This window comes from Protopterus annectens, chromosome 7.part0 (assembly GCF_019279795.1).
Source record: "Protopterus annectens isolate FY-2018-M chromosome 7.part0, PAN1.0, whole genome shotgun sequence".
Lineage (NCBI taxonomy): Eukaryota > Metazoa > Chordata > Ceratodontiformes > Protopteridae > Protopterus > Protopterus annectens.
This window is the reverse complement of record NC_056739.1, coordinates 1,072,009,366-1,072,025,428: the sequence shown is the minus strand read 5'-3', so window position 1 is coordinate 1,072,025,428 and position 16,063 is coordinate 1,072,009,366. Positions and strand designations below refer to the sequence as shown.

The following is a 16,063-nucleotide window of genomic DNA, read 5'->3' as shown; positions in this document are numbered from 1 at the left end:
AGGGTCTGCAATTGTGGATGCATGAATTCTCCCGTTCTGCTGTGTCAGGAGAGTTGGGATCTGAGGTAGGTGAAATGGTGGCAGGGATGACAGACTGCGCAGCAGTGGGTACCAGAGCTGGTGTGGCCAGTCTGGGGCAATCAAGATTGCTCTTGGTTATTCCTCTCTTATTTTGAGTAGTACCCTTGAAAGTAGAGGTAGAGGGGGGAAATGCATAGACTGAGAGGTTTACCCATTGGAAGGATACAGCATCCACTTTCCAGGCCTTGTTGTGAGGTTCCTGGTGCAGAACTTGCTGGCTGCTGATTATTGTGGGAGGCAGAGGTCCACCTTCGGGGTGCCCCATTTCTGGGTTACAAGGTTGAAGGTGCTGTGGTCTAGCTGCCACTCGTGTGGGTCTAGGATGTTTCTGCTTAAGTTGTCTGCCAGAGAGTTTTGGGAGCCTGGTAGGAATTGTGCTTGCAGGTGAATTTGCATGGCTGAAGCAGTGTGCCAAAGGGTCATGGCGAGCATGCAGAGGGGATAAGAGTGAGTTTCTCCCTGCTCGCTGATGTACCACATTCACTGTGGTGTTGTCTGTTTTGTTCAGTAGAGGTCCCGGGGTGAGTAGGGGTTTGAAAGCTGTCAAAGCATGCTGAACAGCTAGCATCTCTTTTTTGGCTGAAGTGCAGATGTATTTTGATTTGGGCTCCAATGGCCCTGAATGCACCTGCCATCCAGGTGTGCACCCCAGGCATAATCTGATGCATCTGTGGTTAGGGTCTGGGCAGCATGGGGTTGTGAGAAGGGAAGACCCTTGTTCTGGTTGCATGCTGCTGCCCACCAAAGAAAATTTTTCCTTAGACAGGGTATCATAGGTATGACAGTTTTCCGGTCCTGAGAGTGTTGACACCAAAGGCTTTTTATGTATCATTGATGTTTCCTCATATGCAGTCTGGCATATGGACTGAGTAGAATGCAGTATGCCATGAACCCTAGAGGTTGCAGGATTTTCCTTGCAGATAACCTGATTCTGGTGGCTAGTTGAGAGAAGTAGCCTGTCAGATAGGCTTGTTTTTCTGGAGTAAGGAATGCCATCTGGGAAGCTGTGTCCAGGCTTGCTCCCAGGAATACAATTTTTTGAGTGAGTACTAGTTTGGATTTCTTTTCATTTATAGTGTACCCCAGGGAGGTCAGTAGGTGCTTTACAAAGGTCAGGTGCTGTAACAGCTTTTCCTGACTGTCTGCCTGAATCAGGCAGTCACCTAAGCTGGGGTAAATTTGAATATTTCTTTGTCTGCAAAAAGCAATGGCTGAAGCCAGGCATTTGTGAAAACTCTGGCAGCAGTGGATAAGTCAAAGGGAAGTGCAGAGAACTGAAAGTGCATAGATCCTGCTCTGAAACGTAGATATTTCCTGCAGGATTCCCTGACTGGGATGTGTAGATAGGCCTCTTTTAGGTTAACAGGAAGAAGCTGCTGGAGGGAGAGCATTTTGAATTTTGGTATCACCAGGAAGGTGTTTAAAATTGATAGATTGAGGATTGGGCACCAGGTGCCCTCTTTTCTGGGTACCAGGAAAAGCCTGAAATAGAAACTTAACTTTGGCCTATCTGGTCTGCAGGAACAGGCTGTATTACCCTCATGGAAAGCAGGGAATGGACTTGGTTTTGTGCCTCTGCACACTGGCTTGGAGGAAGATCTGGGAACCTTTTCGGGGTAGATTGAGTGTGGAAATAAAATTTGTATCCCTGGGACACTATGTTGAGAACCCATCGGTTGTTGGTGATAGAGCCCCAGTTTTTCGCATGGGAGGAGAGTTTTCCTCCTAGGGGTACAAGAAGGTGGGCAGAGGTAAGGGGTGGAGGTGCAAAGTCATTGTGAATTCTTTCCAAAAGGGGGTGGCTTAGCACTCCCTCTTTTTGAAATGGAGGAATTCCATTGCTTAGATCTCTACATTCCCTGGGACTGCTGTCGGGGGGGGGGGTCTGCTTCCCCTAGGTCTTGTCTGAGCTAGTCTTGAGGGGACGAGAAAGAACCAGTGCTTGGAGGGGCAATGCCTACTGAACCTCGGAGGGTGGGCCTGCAAGAAGCCTTCAACTGTCTGCATAGATTTAGCTTTTTCTTCCATCTTTAAGACCTCTTCTGCCTTGGTGCCATACAAATTGTCTTTGCTCAATGGTGCGTCCAATAGTTTTGATTTGACATGGTCTTGCAAGGTCTGCTCCTTAAGCCAAGCATGTCTAAGTACAGAACCTGTGACTGCTGCCCTGCAGGATGCTTCTAGGGTGCCAGAGCTACACTGCAAGGTGTGTCTAGTAACTGGGCTTGCAGAATGAATAAGCTACTGTAAGTCTATTTTCTGCACAAGCCGGAATGGTAGTATGTTGCTGGTATTTCAAAATGTGGACCTGGCAATTTAGTGCTGTAATGGCAAGTGTTGCAGATGTGTATACTTTTTTACCCCATCTGTCTAAAGCTCGGGAATCCCTGTCTGAGGGGGTGGGATTCTTAGCTATGGTTGTTTTTATTCCTTTAGGTACTTGGGAGATGACCCCTGGCTAAGCAGTAGGATTTTTTGAAAAGAAATTTATGAGAGTTAGGGACTCTAATACCTGTCAGGCTTCCTGGGAGGAGGAGGAAGTGTGTCAGGAGTTAAACTGGATTCCATAAAAACATCACCTACAACATCCAGGACAGGAGGAACGGCTAAAGGTCTGTGCTGTGATAAATCTAAGAATTCCCTGAGTCTCTCTTTGGACTAAGGATAGTCCTGACGCTCTCATTGGAAATGCTCCCTTAAAGTATGTAGGGTTTCACCAAAAGAAAAATCCTCTGGAGGAGAGTCAGAAGGAATGGATTCCTCTGCATATGAATCATCATAAGCAGACAAGGGTTGCATGTCTTCATATTCAGAAACCTCAGAATCATCAGACTCCTGGTCAAATAAAAGTGCTGGAGAAAAGTCTCTTTTTTTTTTAGGAAGGGGTAGGCTGGCTTCCCCCAATAAGCAAGATAAGGTCTTCTGCCATTTTAAGCATTTGAGATTGAGGCATGGAAGCCGGTGCTTGAGCTTGGGTCATCGGTTTTTTAGGTGTGGTTTGTACCCTGGACCTTAGAAACTTGGTAGTTTTAGAAAGAACTGAAGACGCAAAAGAAGTTGCCTGTTTGTGTCGAGTATCAGTAGTGCGAAGAAGTTCCTTGGCAGCTGGTGCCTGCTCAGCGGCTCTGGACCCATCCAAGGTAGAGACATCTGCAGGATCCTTAGTCATAGAAAAGTCTTGCTGCATACCGGACTCTGAACGGGTCTCGGTAGCGGCCTGTGAATCCACAGAAGTGGGCATCAGGGGCTGCGAAAGCGCCTCACTGAGGACTGGTGAACTGGCAACTAGCTTAACGGAAGCATCGTCGGCAGTTTTGGACCTGTGCGGTCTGTCTCTGTCTGTATCCTTACTTTTTTCGGAAGATCGGTAGTCGGATATCTTACCGAAGCCATTTTGGAATACGAAGATCGAGAGCGAAAATATTTAGCTGCAATAAGGTCCTGATGACGTATAGTTCTGGCATTGAACAAAGCACTAAACTGACAGCAAGGGACGTCATGGTCTGGGCCTAAACAGGTGACGCAGTAAGAATGGAAATCTCGGTGTGGTATTTGCTTTCCAGAGGCGAAACAATTGTTAACTTTTTCTGACATCGGTTAAAGCAAGAAAAAAGGATCCCCAACAGGGTACTTAGCTTTAGAAGACTTCAACTTCAATTCGAAAATGAAAACTCAGGTAGCGGCCAACCGGCACTCATGCAAACTGCTTCTGCTTTGGGCACCTCAGTACGAAAGACTGATGTAATAGCATCGGCTGCTTGATTTTATACCACTGATGACCTGACGTCAGTCCTGAAGCGACAGCAACCGACGCAGAAATACTAAGCCTCTGGTATTCAGGCCGACTGAGGGCTACCCCTGGCAGGATAACCTAAGTGTGATGACTGCAACAGTGAAACACGAAGAACATATGCATGCAATTCTGTCTGAACACGTGTGCCCAAGACTAGGCTTGGATGCTCTATGCATTTCCATTTTTAAAACAGGAAATTTTTTCCATGCAAGTATTTACCCCCAAACTCTTTTTATTCACGGTGGCCTGACTATTCTTTCTATATGTGACATGTGAAAAATACATCCTAACACCGGTACTAGGTAAACTATCCAAGAGGGCTGTAAGTTCCCTACTAACAGTCAGGGAGTCCTTACAGATGAGATGATTTGTACCAACATGAATAAAAACAGATCCTTATTTCCCTGACATTAAGGTGTTCCAAGGCTTGTCTCACATCTTTTATTTTTGCTCCTGGCAAGCATAACACTATTCGATGTTGATTATGTTCTCTGTACTACAATATCTTTTCTGACCAGATGTGAAGAATCTTCAACTTCTAATACAATAACATCTGCTCTATCAAAAAGTTACTAAGGAATGATCTTCATCACCATTAGTCTTACTAATCCAACTGTTTTCATTATGCATTAAATTTGCAAGCATACAATTCTCATCCAGCTGGCTTTGTACGTCCACAGTTTGAGCCATATAGTCAAGATCTGTCTTTCTCTTCTTTTTTGTTTTTTGGAAAAATTATGCCTTTATCTGTAGACTTAATTTTTTTGATAGAAAAATGTTATCATTCCCTGTAATCTGTGTGTTACATAATAAAACAGTGTCCTCTTTAGTACGCATTCTCTGTACTTTAAAGACATCAATCAATTTCTTTTTCTTCCTTATTTGCTGTGAACTTCTTCCTTTGTTTTTTTTTTTCCTTCTAAACACTCTGAATCCTCCAATTGCTGAATACTTGCAAACAGAATTCCAAAGTTGTCAGGGGCATTGTCTCGTTTCACAGAGCTTGAATGATCTTTACAGACAATAAACACATCAGTTATGTGTTCTATTTGCTCTTTGCCTAACAATATTTATCGCACCAGTCCAGTCATTAATATATGTAACAACAGTTCTCAAGCTGTGTGCTAACTGCACAAGTGTAATCATCATCAGTAAGTCTAGATTTACTTCTAATAATGGCAAACAAATCATCCAACTGTTGACATGAAGAACGCAGACAGCCAGTGTTATCAGGTGTTACCTTTAAATATGAATAGCATTTATTACACTGTAAAAAAAAAAAAACATTGAGATTTAGCAAATCATTTATTGCATACTCATTTAAGGAATCCATATTCAGCTTCAAACGAATAAAATATTTTAAAAGAAACAATCATAATCAGTAACCACAGAATTCAAAGAGAACTTAAAAATCAACTTCTGTGACAAAAATCACACATAGTACTAAATACTAAAGTAAGTACAGTAAAGTTGTTCTGACCACAGAAGTTCTGAAAGTAAGACAAAAGCTGTAATTCTTTTATGTCTCTTGCAGTCGCACTTCTTTTTAAGAGTAAAGATGAACAAATTACAAACCAAGATAGGAATCGGATTGTTTAGATAAGTTCTGGATCATCCTCTCTGCAGTATGTGTGAATTTATAGCTGACTAAGCCCCTTGGGATGGCTAAAACATGCCTGGCTAAAACCTATCCTTAACAACCAACAGTGAAAATTAAAGGTAAAACAAAATACAAATCAAAGTAAATCTTCTTGTCTACAAGCTATGCCTTCCTTCCTACAAACAGTGAAAAAAGGTGATAAAAAATAAAATACAAATTTAAATAAAAATTCTCGTACTAGTCAACTCCACAGAAAATCACAAACCAAGGTAGGATTGTTTACATAAATTCTGGACCTTCCTCTCTGCAGTCTGTATGAATTTATAGCTGACTAGGCACCTTGGGATGGCTACAGCTTGCCTGTGTAAAACCTATCCTTTTCTAACAACCAGCAGTGAAAATTAAAGGTAAAACAACAAAATATAAATCAAAGTAAATCTTCCTGTCTACAAGCTATCCTTTCCTTCCTACAAACAACGAAAAACAGTGATACGAAATAAAATATAAATTCAAATAAAACTTCTCTTACCAGTCAGCCCTACAGTAAATCACACCCCAAGGTAAGATTGTTTAGATAAGCTCTGGATTTCATGAACTCCAGGTAGTTAAAGGAAAACAAGACCAACAGTAAAAAGAAAAAAAGACCACTATGGAGTACTTATCTGACAGCTAGGTATTCAGCACAACAAAGGGCATTCAGACAGGCAGCAAAGAAGTTCTGGGAAACTCTGTCCACATGTTACTCGTATACCCTATGTCTTGTACAGGGAGCATACGTGTGACGTATGGCACATACAAGATCTAAAGGCTTTGGTACACTAGCCGGAAGTTGGGCTCTCATTGGCAGATCTCTAAGGTGAAAAATACTACAACAGTGATACAGAAAGACGCCCCTCTTTGTTCGGTCTGGAATTCCTGTACTTTGGCCTGAAAGGAATGTCACTACTAACCTGTTCAAGCTTATCTTGTACCTCAGTACACACTACTCTGCCCTTTTTTCTATTCTTTTTAAGGCTGTTCTCCCTCTGGCCCATTGTGAGTGAGCACTACCTTCTCAATTTCTCTCTCTCTTCTCTAGGCTCTGTTACTTGATCTGAGGATGACTGAGCATCACGTCTCCCAATTTATTTTCCTTGTTTAGGTTCTCCACAATTTGCAAAGGATTTGGCTTCCGTTTTAGTTTACTCTTACTTATAAAATAATCTGCTGCATACAGCCTTCTCTTATTTGCGTTTTCAGTTTTACAGTTATGGAATGGGGTTTAAAATTCTGATCCGGTACGGTTTCCTCCTCTCTAGCTACCTCAGCGAAGTCTTTCTTACTGGTAAGCTTCTCTCAGTCTGTAGAATGGAACTGTCAGCAGGATGTCAGGAGAAATGTTACCTTCTAGCTGGACAATACAGCAAACTGGAGCTGCATACCCTCAAGGGAAATCTATGCTTTAACAAATTAACCATTTTCCATCTGCTGCTGTGTAGGTTGTTAGTACAGCCAGGTGTGTGTGTGTGTGTGTGGGGGGGGGGGGGGGGGGTACACTTGCATGTGTCTACATACACACAATTAAAACGGCATATTTTAAAAATACTTACTGAGAGCACTGCTTAAGTTCTTCAGAGGCATCATCCACAACATCACTTTGTTTTGCTTCATAAGACAAGGAACGATATAGTTTACAAGCAACTAATGCTTTGGCCATAGATTCTTCACCATGCTGCCAGAAAAATAATGCCATTTTTTGTCGCTTCATTAAAACTGCCCAAACAAGCAGTTCATTAAAGGGATATGGAAAACGTTTTGTTTCTGGATCATCAATATCAACAACTTCATCTTTACTTCTTTTCTTCTTGCCTTGTTCCATAGCAAAGTCAACCTTGAAAAGAAACATTTCTCAATCAGTATAACTTATGATTTACAACTGTGAATATAATACCAGTACCCATGCATACGCATATAAAGCAAAATATGAAAAACAGAATGCAATAAAGGAATTCAATTAATAACCAAAACCAAAATGTTACTACTTTAAAGTTTTGTTTTTAATCAGAATAACAATGTTAGGCCAAAAAATAACAGCACTGTCAATTACTAATAAAGGATACAAACATACATATCTGTCCAACTTATCAGCCAAGGCCAGCTAAAAGAACTGCCAATGAGCAGGGAAGTTAGAGGGAGGGTATTTCTGACCCAAGGATTGCCCTCTTCACTACTCGACTATTGCAGTAAGAATGCACATGCTTTATCTGATATCCAAAGCCCTCCTCAATGTGTCCTAGGTTTCTTACCAAGCAGTAAAAAACATACTTTTTCCTTTTACTTTTTGTTCCATGTCTTGGCAACCCCCAGGCTACCTTTCCTCTACCTGCTCAATTCAATTAATTTTTTTCTCCTGGGAGACTATTTGCTCCTCCAAGGGGTAAGAACTAAACAGTGAACAGCAGAGACATCACCAATCCCAGGTCAGACAGTTCTCTCTTTAAGGCCTTAACTCTCACATGGCCAGTAGTCTGCCCAGGATTTAGCAGCCACACAAGTGAGTGATGTCTCAAGACTGCCCTGCCCTCTCAAGACCAGGGATCCTACAAGAGTGGCAAGTATCCCAAACATATGCCCAGCATCATCCTCCTCCTCCTAAAGAAAGGCAAGCCATCATAGCTACGTCACACCGCTCTCCCCTCATGTCAGCTCCAAAAGATGCTGAGTCTCTATTTAAACTTGAGCTGCCTGGATTGTAGAAAGAGCTTTATCCTTCTGTGCCAACAAAGGAGACTAAAAACGCCCATGTTGAAGAAGCAAGAGAATCATAACAGGACCACCTAAGAAGGTTAACCATTATGAAAAACAGTCAACATGGCCTAATCCAAACCAGAAAAAAAGAATGCTGCCTGGGAAGTGTGCATCCTGGATCCTATTGAAAAGGTGACTAAGCCTGTCACTAGCAACAGAAATAGCAACTCTAGGAGAAAAATAAAACAGAGTCACCTAAGCTAATGTACAGGACCTAATCACACTGCAGAACCAATCCTTATTCCCCCTAGGATGAAACTGACTTTTACAGTCTCCGAGTTCCTAGCACATGAGGACAAACAAAACATCAGCTAAACCTAGCCTCACTGCATGTCGGTTGGACTCTTAAAAAGAACCAGAGCTCTTGAAGTAAGCAGCCCCTGTCATCCCACAGTATTCTCTTTCCACATAAAGAACTAAATGAAGCATTTGGGCAGGGAAAGAAAGTACAGTTGTGTACACTTACCATAAATGTAGATGAGTGTTATTCACTGCTGCAGTCATTACATTTGGGTTATCCCTGCCAGGGTAGCCCTTGGCTGGCCCAAATACCAGAGGCTTAGTATTTCTGCGAGGGTTGCTGTTGCTTCAGGACTGACGTCAGGTCGTCAGTAGTATAAAGTAAGGCAGCCGACACTATTGCATCACTTTTTCTTGCCCTAACTGTCAGGAGCCCCCAAAGTGGGAGCCACATTCTGGTGGAAGAGCCCCATCAGTAGAAAGTAAATACCAAAATGTCCCTTGCAAGGAGAAAAAATAAAGAAGAGGGAGATGGAGGGAAGGAAACCAGGACTGCAACAGTGAATACACTCGAACATCTACATTTATGGTAAGTGCACACAACTGAACCATGTTCTTCGTGTTTCACTGTTGCAGTCATCACATTTGGGTTGATTCCCAAAGCTGAGGAAAAGGGTGGAGGCAGTCAAGGAAACTAGGGGCTGGCTAGGATGCCCTTCAAGACTAAAGAGGCAAACCCTGCCCTGGACGTGGAGAAGATAGGCAGGTGGTAATGTTTGGTAAAAGTGTGAGATGTCCAGGTGGCAGCCTCCAGGATGTCCCTGGTGGTGACTCCTTTGAGGAAAGTTGCAGAGGTGGAGGCTGCTCTGGTGGAGCAAGTCCTGACCCCCTTAGGGGGAGGCTTTCCATGTTGCTTGTAGTAGAAATAGATGCAGTGTGCTATCCATTTGGAAACTGTTTGTTTGGAAATGGCTTTGCCCTCTGCCCTTGCAGCAAAGCTAACCAGCAATTGAAGGATTTAGTCCTGTCTAGATAGAATCTGAGTTGTCTGTGCACATCTAGAGAGTTCAGGATCCTTTCCCATTTGTTCTGTGGGTTAGGGAAAAAGGTGGGCAAATTAATGGACTGGTTGAGAGCCACACTGGACAGCACTTTGGCCATGAAGGATGGGTTAGTCCTGAGGGAAACCCTGTCAGCATGGAAGATGATGAAGGGCTCCACAGCCATGAGTGTTTGTAGCTCGGAGACCCTTCTGGCTGAAGTGATGGCCGGAAGGAAATCTGTCTTCCAGGAGAGAAATTTTAGCTCTGCTGAAGATGCTGGTTCGAAGGGGGCAAGGTGAGCTTTTTTTGCATCTGGCCTCACGTATAACATCTAGAACCTGTTTACTGTGGTTGGCAGAGTGATCGGTGGTTAGGGAATAAGCCAAGCTGCCAAATTGAGGGTCTGCAAATGGGGATGCATGAATTCTCCTTCTCTCTGGGTCAGGAGGGTTGGGGTCTGAGTGAGATGCCATGGTGGCAGTGGGGACAGGCTGCGCAGCAAGGGGTACCATTGCTGGCGAGGCCAGTCTGGAGCAATAAGAACTGTCCTTGGTTTTGTCTCTCTTATTTTGAGCAGTACCCTGGGGATGAGAGGAAGTGGAAGAAAGGCATAGACAGATAGACTGACAAGGGGGAGGACAGGGCATCCACTTTCCAAGCCATGCAATGATGCTCTCTGGTGCAGAACTTGCTGAGCTGATGGTTGGGTGTGGGAGGCAAAGAGGTCAACCTTCGGGGTGCCCCATTTCTGAGTTATTAGGGTGAAGGTTCTTTTGGCTAGCTACTACTCATGTGGGTCCAGAAGAATTCTGCTTAAGTGGTCTGCCAGAGAGTTTAGAGAATCTGGCAGGAATTGTGCTAACAGGTGGAGTTGCATGGCAGAGGCTGTGTGCCAAATGGTAACCTTCCCCTGCTTGTTGATATACCACATCACAGTGGTGTTGTCTGTTTTGATCAGGAGAGCCCCTGGGGAGAGAAGGGGCTTGAAAGTAGTCAAGGCGTGCTGAACAGCTATCATCTCTTTTTGGTTGGCGCTGTATGCATCTGTCATCCAGGTGTGCACCCCAGGCATAGTCTGATGAGTCTGTGGTGAGGGTCTGGGCAGCGGGGTGTGGTGAGAAAGGTAGTCCCTTGTGGGAGCATGCTGCTGCCCACCAAAGAAAATATTTTCTGAGGCAAGGTATCATGGGTATAAGAGTTTCCAGGTCTTGAGAGTGTTGACACCAAAGTCTTTTTAGGTACCACTGAAGTTTCCTTATATGCAGTCTGGCATATGGAATGAGTAGAATGCAAGATGCCATGAACCCCAGAGCTTGCAGGATTTTCCTTGCAGATAACTGGGGTCTGTTGGCTAGTTGAGAACAGTAGGCTGTCAGGTAAGTTTGCTTCTCTGGTGTAAGGAATGTCATCTGTGATGTTGTGTCCAGGCTTGCTCCCAGGAATATAATCCTTTGGGTGGGTACTTGTTTGGATTTCTTTTAGTTGAATGTGTACCCTAGGGAGGTCAGTAGGGACCTTACAAAGGGTAGGTGCTTGAGCAGCTTTTCCTGGCTGTCTGCCTGAATTAGGCAGTCGTCTAAGTATGGGTAAATCTGCATACACCTTTGTCTGCAAAAGGCAATGGCCGGAGCCAGACATTTTGTGAAAACTCTGGGAGCAGTAGATAAGCCAAAGGAAAGTGCAGAGAACTGAAAGTGCAGAGGTCCTGCCCTGAAACGTAGACATTTCCTACATGATTCCCTGACAGGAATGTGGAGGTAGGCCTCTTTTAGGTCTAGGGTTTCTAGCCAAGCATCCTTAGAGATCATGGGTAGCAGCTGCTGGAGGGTAAGCAACTTGTTTAGAATGGATAGATCGAGGATGGGGTGCGAGGTGCCCTCTTTTTTCGGTACTAGAAATAGTCTGGAGTAGAAACCTTGGCCTATCTGTTCTGCAGGAACATGCTCTATTGCCCTCAGAGAGCAGGGAAAGGACTTGCTTTTTTTGTCTCTGCCCACTGGTTTGGAGGTAGATCTGGGAACCCTTTTGGAGTTGGAAGGGTGTGGAAAGAAAATCTGTATCACTGGGACACTATGTTGAGGACCCAGTGGTCTTTGGTAATGGTGGCCCAGGTGCTTGCGTGAAAAGAGAGTTTTCCTCCTAGGGCTAAGTTTAGTTAGGCAGAGGAAGGGGGTGGGGGCGGCAAGTCATTGTGAGTTCTTACTATGAGGGGGTGGCTTAGAACTCCCTGTTTTTGAAGTGGAGGAAGTCCACTTAGATCTCTGCATTCCCTGTGGCTGCTGTCTGGGGCGTCTGCTTCCACGGGGTCTGGGCTGAACTGACCTGGTGGGAGCAGGAAAGGACCAGTGCTTGGAGGGGCAATGCCTGCTGAACCTGGGTGACTGGACCTGCAAGAAATCCTTAACTGTCTGCATAGATTTAGCTTTTTCTTCCATCTTTTTTAAGACCTCTTCTGCCTTAGTGCCAAATAAGTTGTCTTTGTGCAAGGGTGCATCCAACAATTTAGATTTAACATGGTCTGGCAAGGGCTGTTCCTTAAGCCATGCATGCCTTCTAAGGACAGAACCGGTGACTGCTGCTCTGCAAGAAGCTTCTAGGCTGTCAAAACCACAGTGCAAGGTGTGTTTAGTTACGTGACTTGCAGAATTCATTAACTATTGTAACTCTTTAGATTCTGCACAGGCAAGAAAGGAAGACACTTTTTGTTTGAGGAGTTCCAGGGTATGTTGCTGAAATTTTAGCATACGGAACTGGCAATTTAGTGCTCTGATAGCAAGAGTAGCAGAGGTGCATACTTTTTTACCCCATCTGTCTAGTGCTCAGGAATCCCTATCTGAGGGTGTGGGATTCTTAGCATAGGTTGCGGTAATTCCTTTAGGCCCTTGAGAAATTACCTCAGGGTCAGCAGTAGGATTTTTAAAAAGAAATTTGTGAGTCAGGGACGCTGTAATATCAGTCTGGTTTTCTGGGTGCAGGAGGGAGGGTATCAGGAGTCAAACTGAATTCCAGGAAAACATCCTCCACAACATCCAGGACTGGGGGGAATGGCCAGGGGTCTGTACTGTGAAATATTGAAGAATTCCCTGAGTCTCTTTTTAGACTGAGGGTAGTCCTGACATTCCCATTTGAAATGCTCCATTAAGGTATTAAGGGTTTCTCCAAAGGAAAAGTCCTCGGAGGGAGAGGCTGAAGGAATGGAGTCCTCTGCATCAGAATCCTCATAAGCAGAGAGGGGTTGCATGTCTTCATATTCAGATGCATCAGAGTCATCAGACTCCTGTTCAGACAAAACTACTGAGGACAGATCTCTCTTTTGGAAGGGGTAGCTTGGCTTCCCCTAATCAGCATGATAAGGTCTTCCACCATTTTAAGCATTTGAGGCTGAGGCAAGGAAGCAGGTACCTGAGATTGAGTCGTCGGTTTCTTGGGTGTGGCTCGTAGCCTGGGCCTTAGAAACTTGGTAGTTTTTGAAAGAATGGTAGACGCAAAAGAAGTCATCGGTTTGTGTCGAGAATAGGTAGTGCAAAGTACTTCCTCAGAAGCTGGTGCCTGCTCAACGGCTCTGGACCCATCCAAGGGAGAGACATCCACTGGATCCTTAATCATAGAAGAGTTTTGCGGCATACCGGACTCCAAAAGGGTCTCGGTAGCGGCCTGCGAATCCACAGTAGTGAGCATCGGGGGCTGCAAAAGCACCTCACTGAGGACCGGAGAGCTGACTGCTAGCTTAACGGAAGTGTCATCGGTAGATTTGGACTTGTGCGGTCTGTCTCTGTCTTTATCTTAACGTTTTTTCAGAAGATCTGCTGTCGGACACCTTACCGAAGCCATATCGGAATTCTAGCACTCTAAGCAAAAATATCTAGCTACAATAAGGGCCTGACAACATACAGTTCTGGCATTGAACAAAGCACAAAAGCGACAGCGGGGGATGTCATGGTCTGGGCCTAAGCAAGTGATGTAGTAAGAATGAAAGTCTCGGTGTGTTATTTGCTTTCCACAGGCGAGACAATTATTAACTTTTTCTGACATCGGTTAGTGCAAGGAAAAAAGAATCCCCAATTGGGAACTTTTCCCCAACAGGGTGCTTAGCTTTAGAAGACTTCAGCTTCAAAATCGGTAGATGAAACTCAGCTAGCGGCCGACTGGCACTCGTGCAAACTGCTTCTGCTTCAGGCTCCACAGCAAGAAAGACTGATGTAATGGCGTCGGCTGCCTTACTTTACACTACTGACGACCCGACGTCAGTCCTGAAGCGACAGCAACCGATGCAGAAATACTACGCCTCTGGTACTCGGGTTGGCCAAGGGCTACCCTGGCAGGGATAACCCCAAATGTGATGACTGCAACAGTGAAACATGAAGAACATCCTTATGGTACTCCACTGGTGACCTGACTCTCGATGGAGTCTGACTTCCTGGGTCCCACCTGTGAGCCAGCTGGCAATCCACTGAGTTATGTACAGATTTATGCCTAGTTCGGGAAGTTTGTTTACAACACATGAGTGGGGTACTGTACTGAATGCCTTAGCCCAATGTAGGTAGGTGGTATGCCCCATTTTCCCTTTATCCACTACCTTAGTTACCTTCTCAAAAATGTCTACCAGGCTGAGCAAGTATGACCTTCCTTTGACAAAAAACAAACTGGAATGGGTCTAGTATCTGTTGGTTGTCAGTGTCTTTGTTGATCAGTTCCTTGATAATTCATTCCATAACTTATCAGATTACACTAATCAGACTAACAGGTCTTTTATTTCCAAGGTCACTTGCTGGTGAACCCTTATGAAATGGTATAACTGTTGCCATCTGCCATTCTCTTGGTTCACAGCCTGTTTTGAGACTAGCTGAAAAGTGACTCAAGTGGTCCAAATAGATCATGTTTCAGGTTATTTAAGAGGCAGCCCAGGATATTACTGGAAACCAATGAGGCTGTGTTTTTGAACTAGGCATCCGCCACCATAACCTGGTCCCTGCTCCCTGCTACTAGTTGGAGGGATTAAACTAGCAGGGATTGCACGGGGAGTGAGGTGGTGAAGTTTGAGTCAAATTCGTCAGCCAGAAGGTCTGCTACGTCACTCTGTTCAATGAGGGTGGTACTATTTACTAGCAGTGTAGGTAACGTGAATGATTACATGGCCTGGCTAGGACTAAGTGGGTTTTGTAGTAAACAAAGCAGGGCTTGTCCACCCCTTTCCGACTTCAAGGCCTAAATGAGGCTGACGGGGGATAACGTAGGTCCCTAATAAAGCACTGGAAGTGAGATACTTCACGTCCCCCTCCAGCAAAGGATACAAGCACAATGGAAGAGGCGATTTGCCTATACTATGCAACAATGGATGTCCATGGGCTCATACTGGGACAGACCCTTCCAAAAGCTGCCTCTCCAACTCTGAATGGGGTGGAATTGCAGGCAGCACTGGGAAAGTTAGCAGCAGACTTTCATCTACTCAAATAAGTGAGCCTAAACCCCATCCTCGAGGCCAAGGGCTACAGGAAAGGATGCTGCAAGGGGGAGGAAGACATAAGCCCCATCCTTCAGGTAACCTGAATGATCCCCTGCAAAAAGACCCAAATGTTTCCACTGCACAGAAAACATTTCCAAAGGACTACTAGTGAGGTATTGGAAGGGAGTTCCAAATGACAAGTTCCTATCTTCAAAAGTTCCAGCTCACCATCCCTCAGGAAAGAAACAAAAGGGATCACTCTGTTCAGGTCCCCACCAAAAGCTAGGGCTCATATCAGTTTGGAGATGATGTGGACAGAACAACATATATGACGAATGTCCCAAGGGCCCTGAAATTCCACTTCCTCTCACAGAAAATAGCAGAGGAGCCTACAGTACTCAGGGGATTGCTAGTATTCCAGATCCATGGCAGGAGGGGAAGGGGAACACAAAGAATGCCCTCTTCCTCCAGAACAGGGAAAAGCCATCCTATCCCCCATGCAACTGAGACTGAGAATGCTTAATGGCCCTCCCGAGGGACAGTGAGACGACACAGGAAGATTTATCAGGAAGGCCCACAGGAGGAGTCCCTCAGTGCTCCACAAAGAAAACAGTGCCTCTGGAAACCTAGATAGCCATCCCACCCCTAAACACACATACACACACACACACACACACACACACACACACACACACACACACACACACAGGCACACACACAGCAAGAAGCCTCTAAGAATCCACAGAAGAGAGAATCACTTGTCTAAAAGATAACACTTGCCAAAGGAAAAATCCAGGAGAAGGCTAAGTTGTTCCCAAAGGGAGAAGAATGCAGCCAACCTGACTGATGAAAACCTACAACCTAAACAAATGATGTTGAACCATCGTGGCAGCTTTTGTGATGAAGGTCAAGCTCTCAAAGATCCCAAATTCCAACAGGGTCTCCAAAGAAGCAAGCGTCCACTTCATCAGAATATCAAAGAACCTCAGCATGTGAGATGAAATGCCAAAGGTCAATCTGTCAACCAAACGTGCAGAGGCTGGGTGTGGGCAGAGGGAACTATAAGCCACTGTCAG

At 44.8% G+C, this 16,063-nt stretch overlaps 1 protein-coding gene across 1 annotated transcript in view; it reads right to left on the bottom strand.

The window, feature by feature from the left end:
- TRPM7 (transient receptor potential cation channel subfamily M member 7) overlaps positions 1-16,063 on the bottom strand; it is a 1,848,525-nt gene that overhangs the window by 1,126,362 nt on the left and 706,100 nt on the right. Inside the window, exon 14 of the mRNA XM_044076371.1 lies at positions 7,064-7,344. Coding sequence (XP_043932306.1) covers positions 7,064-7,344 — 281 coding nt within the window. The remainder of the gene's footprint in view (positions 1-7,063; positions 7,345-16,063) is intronic.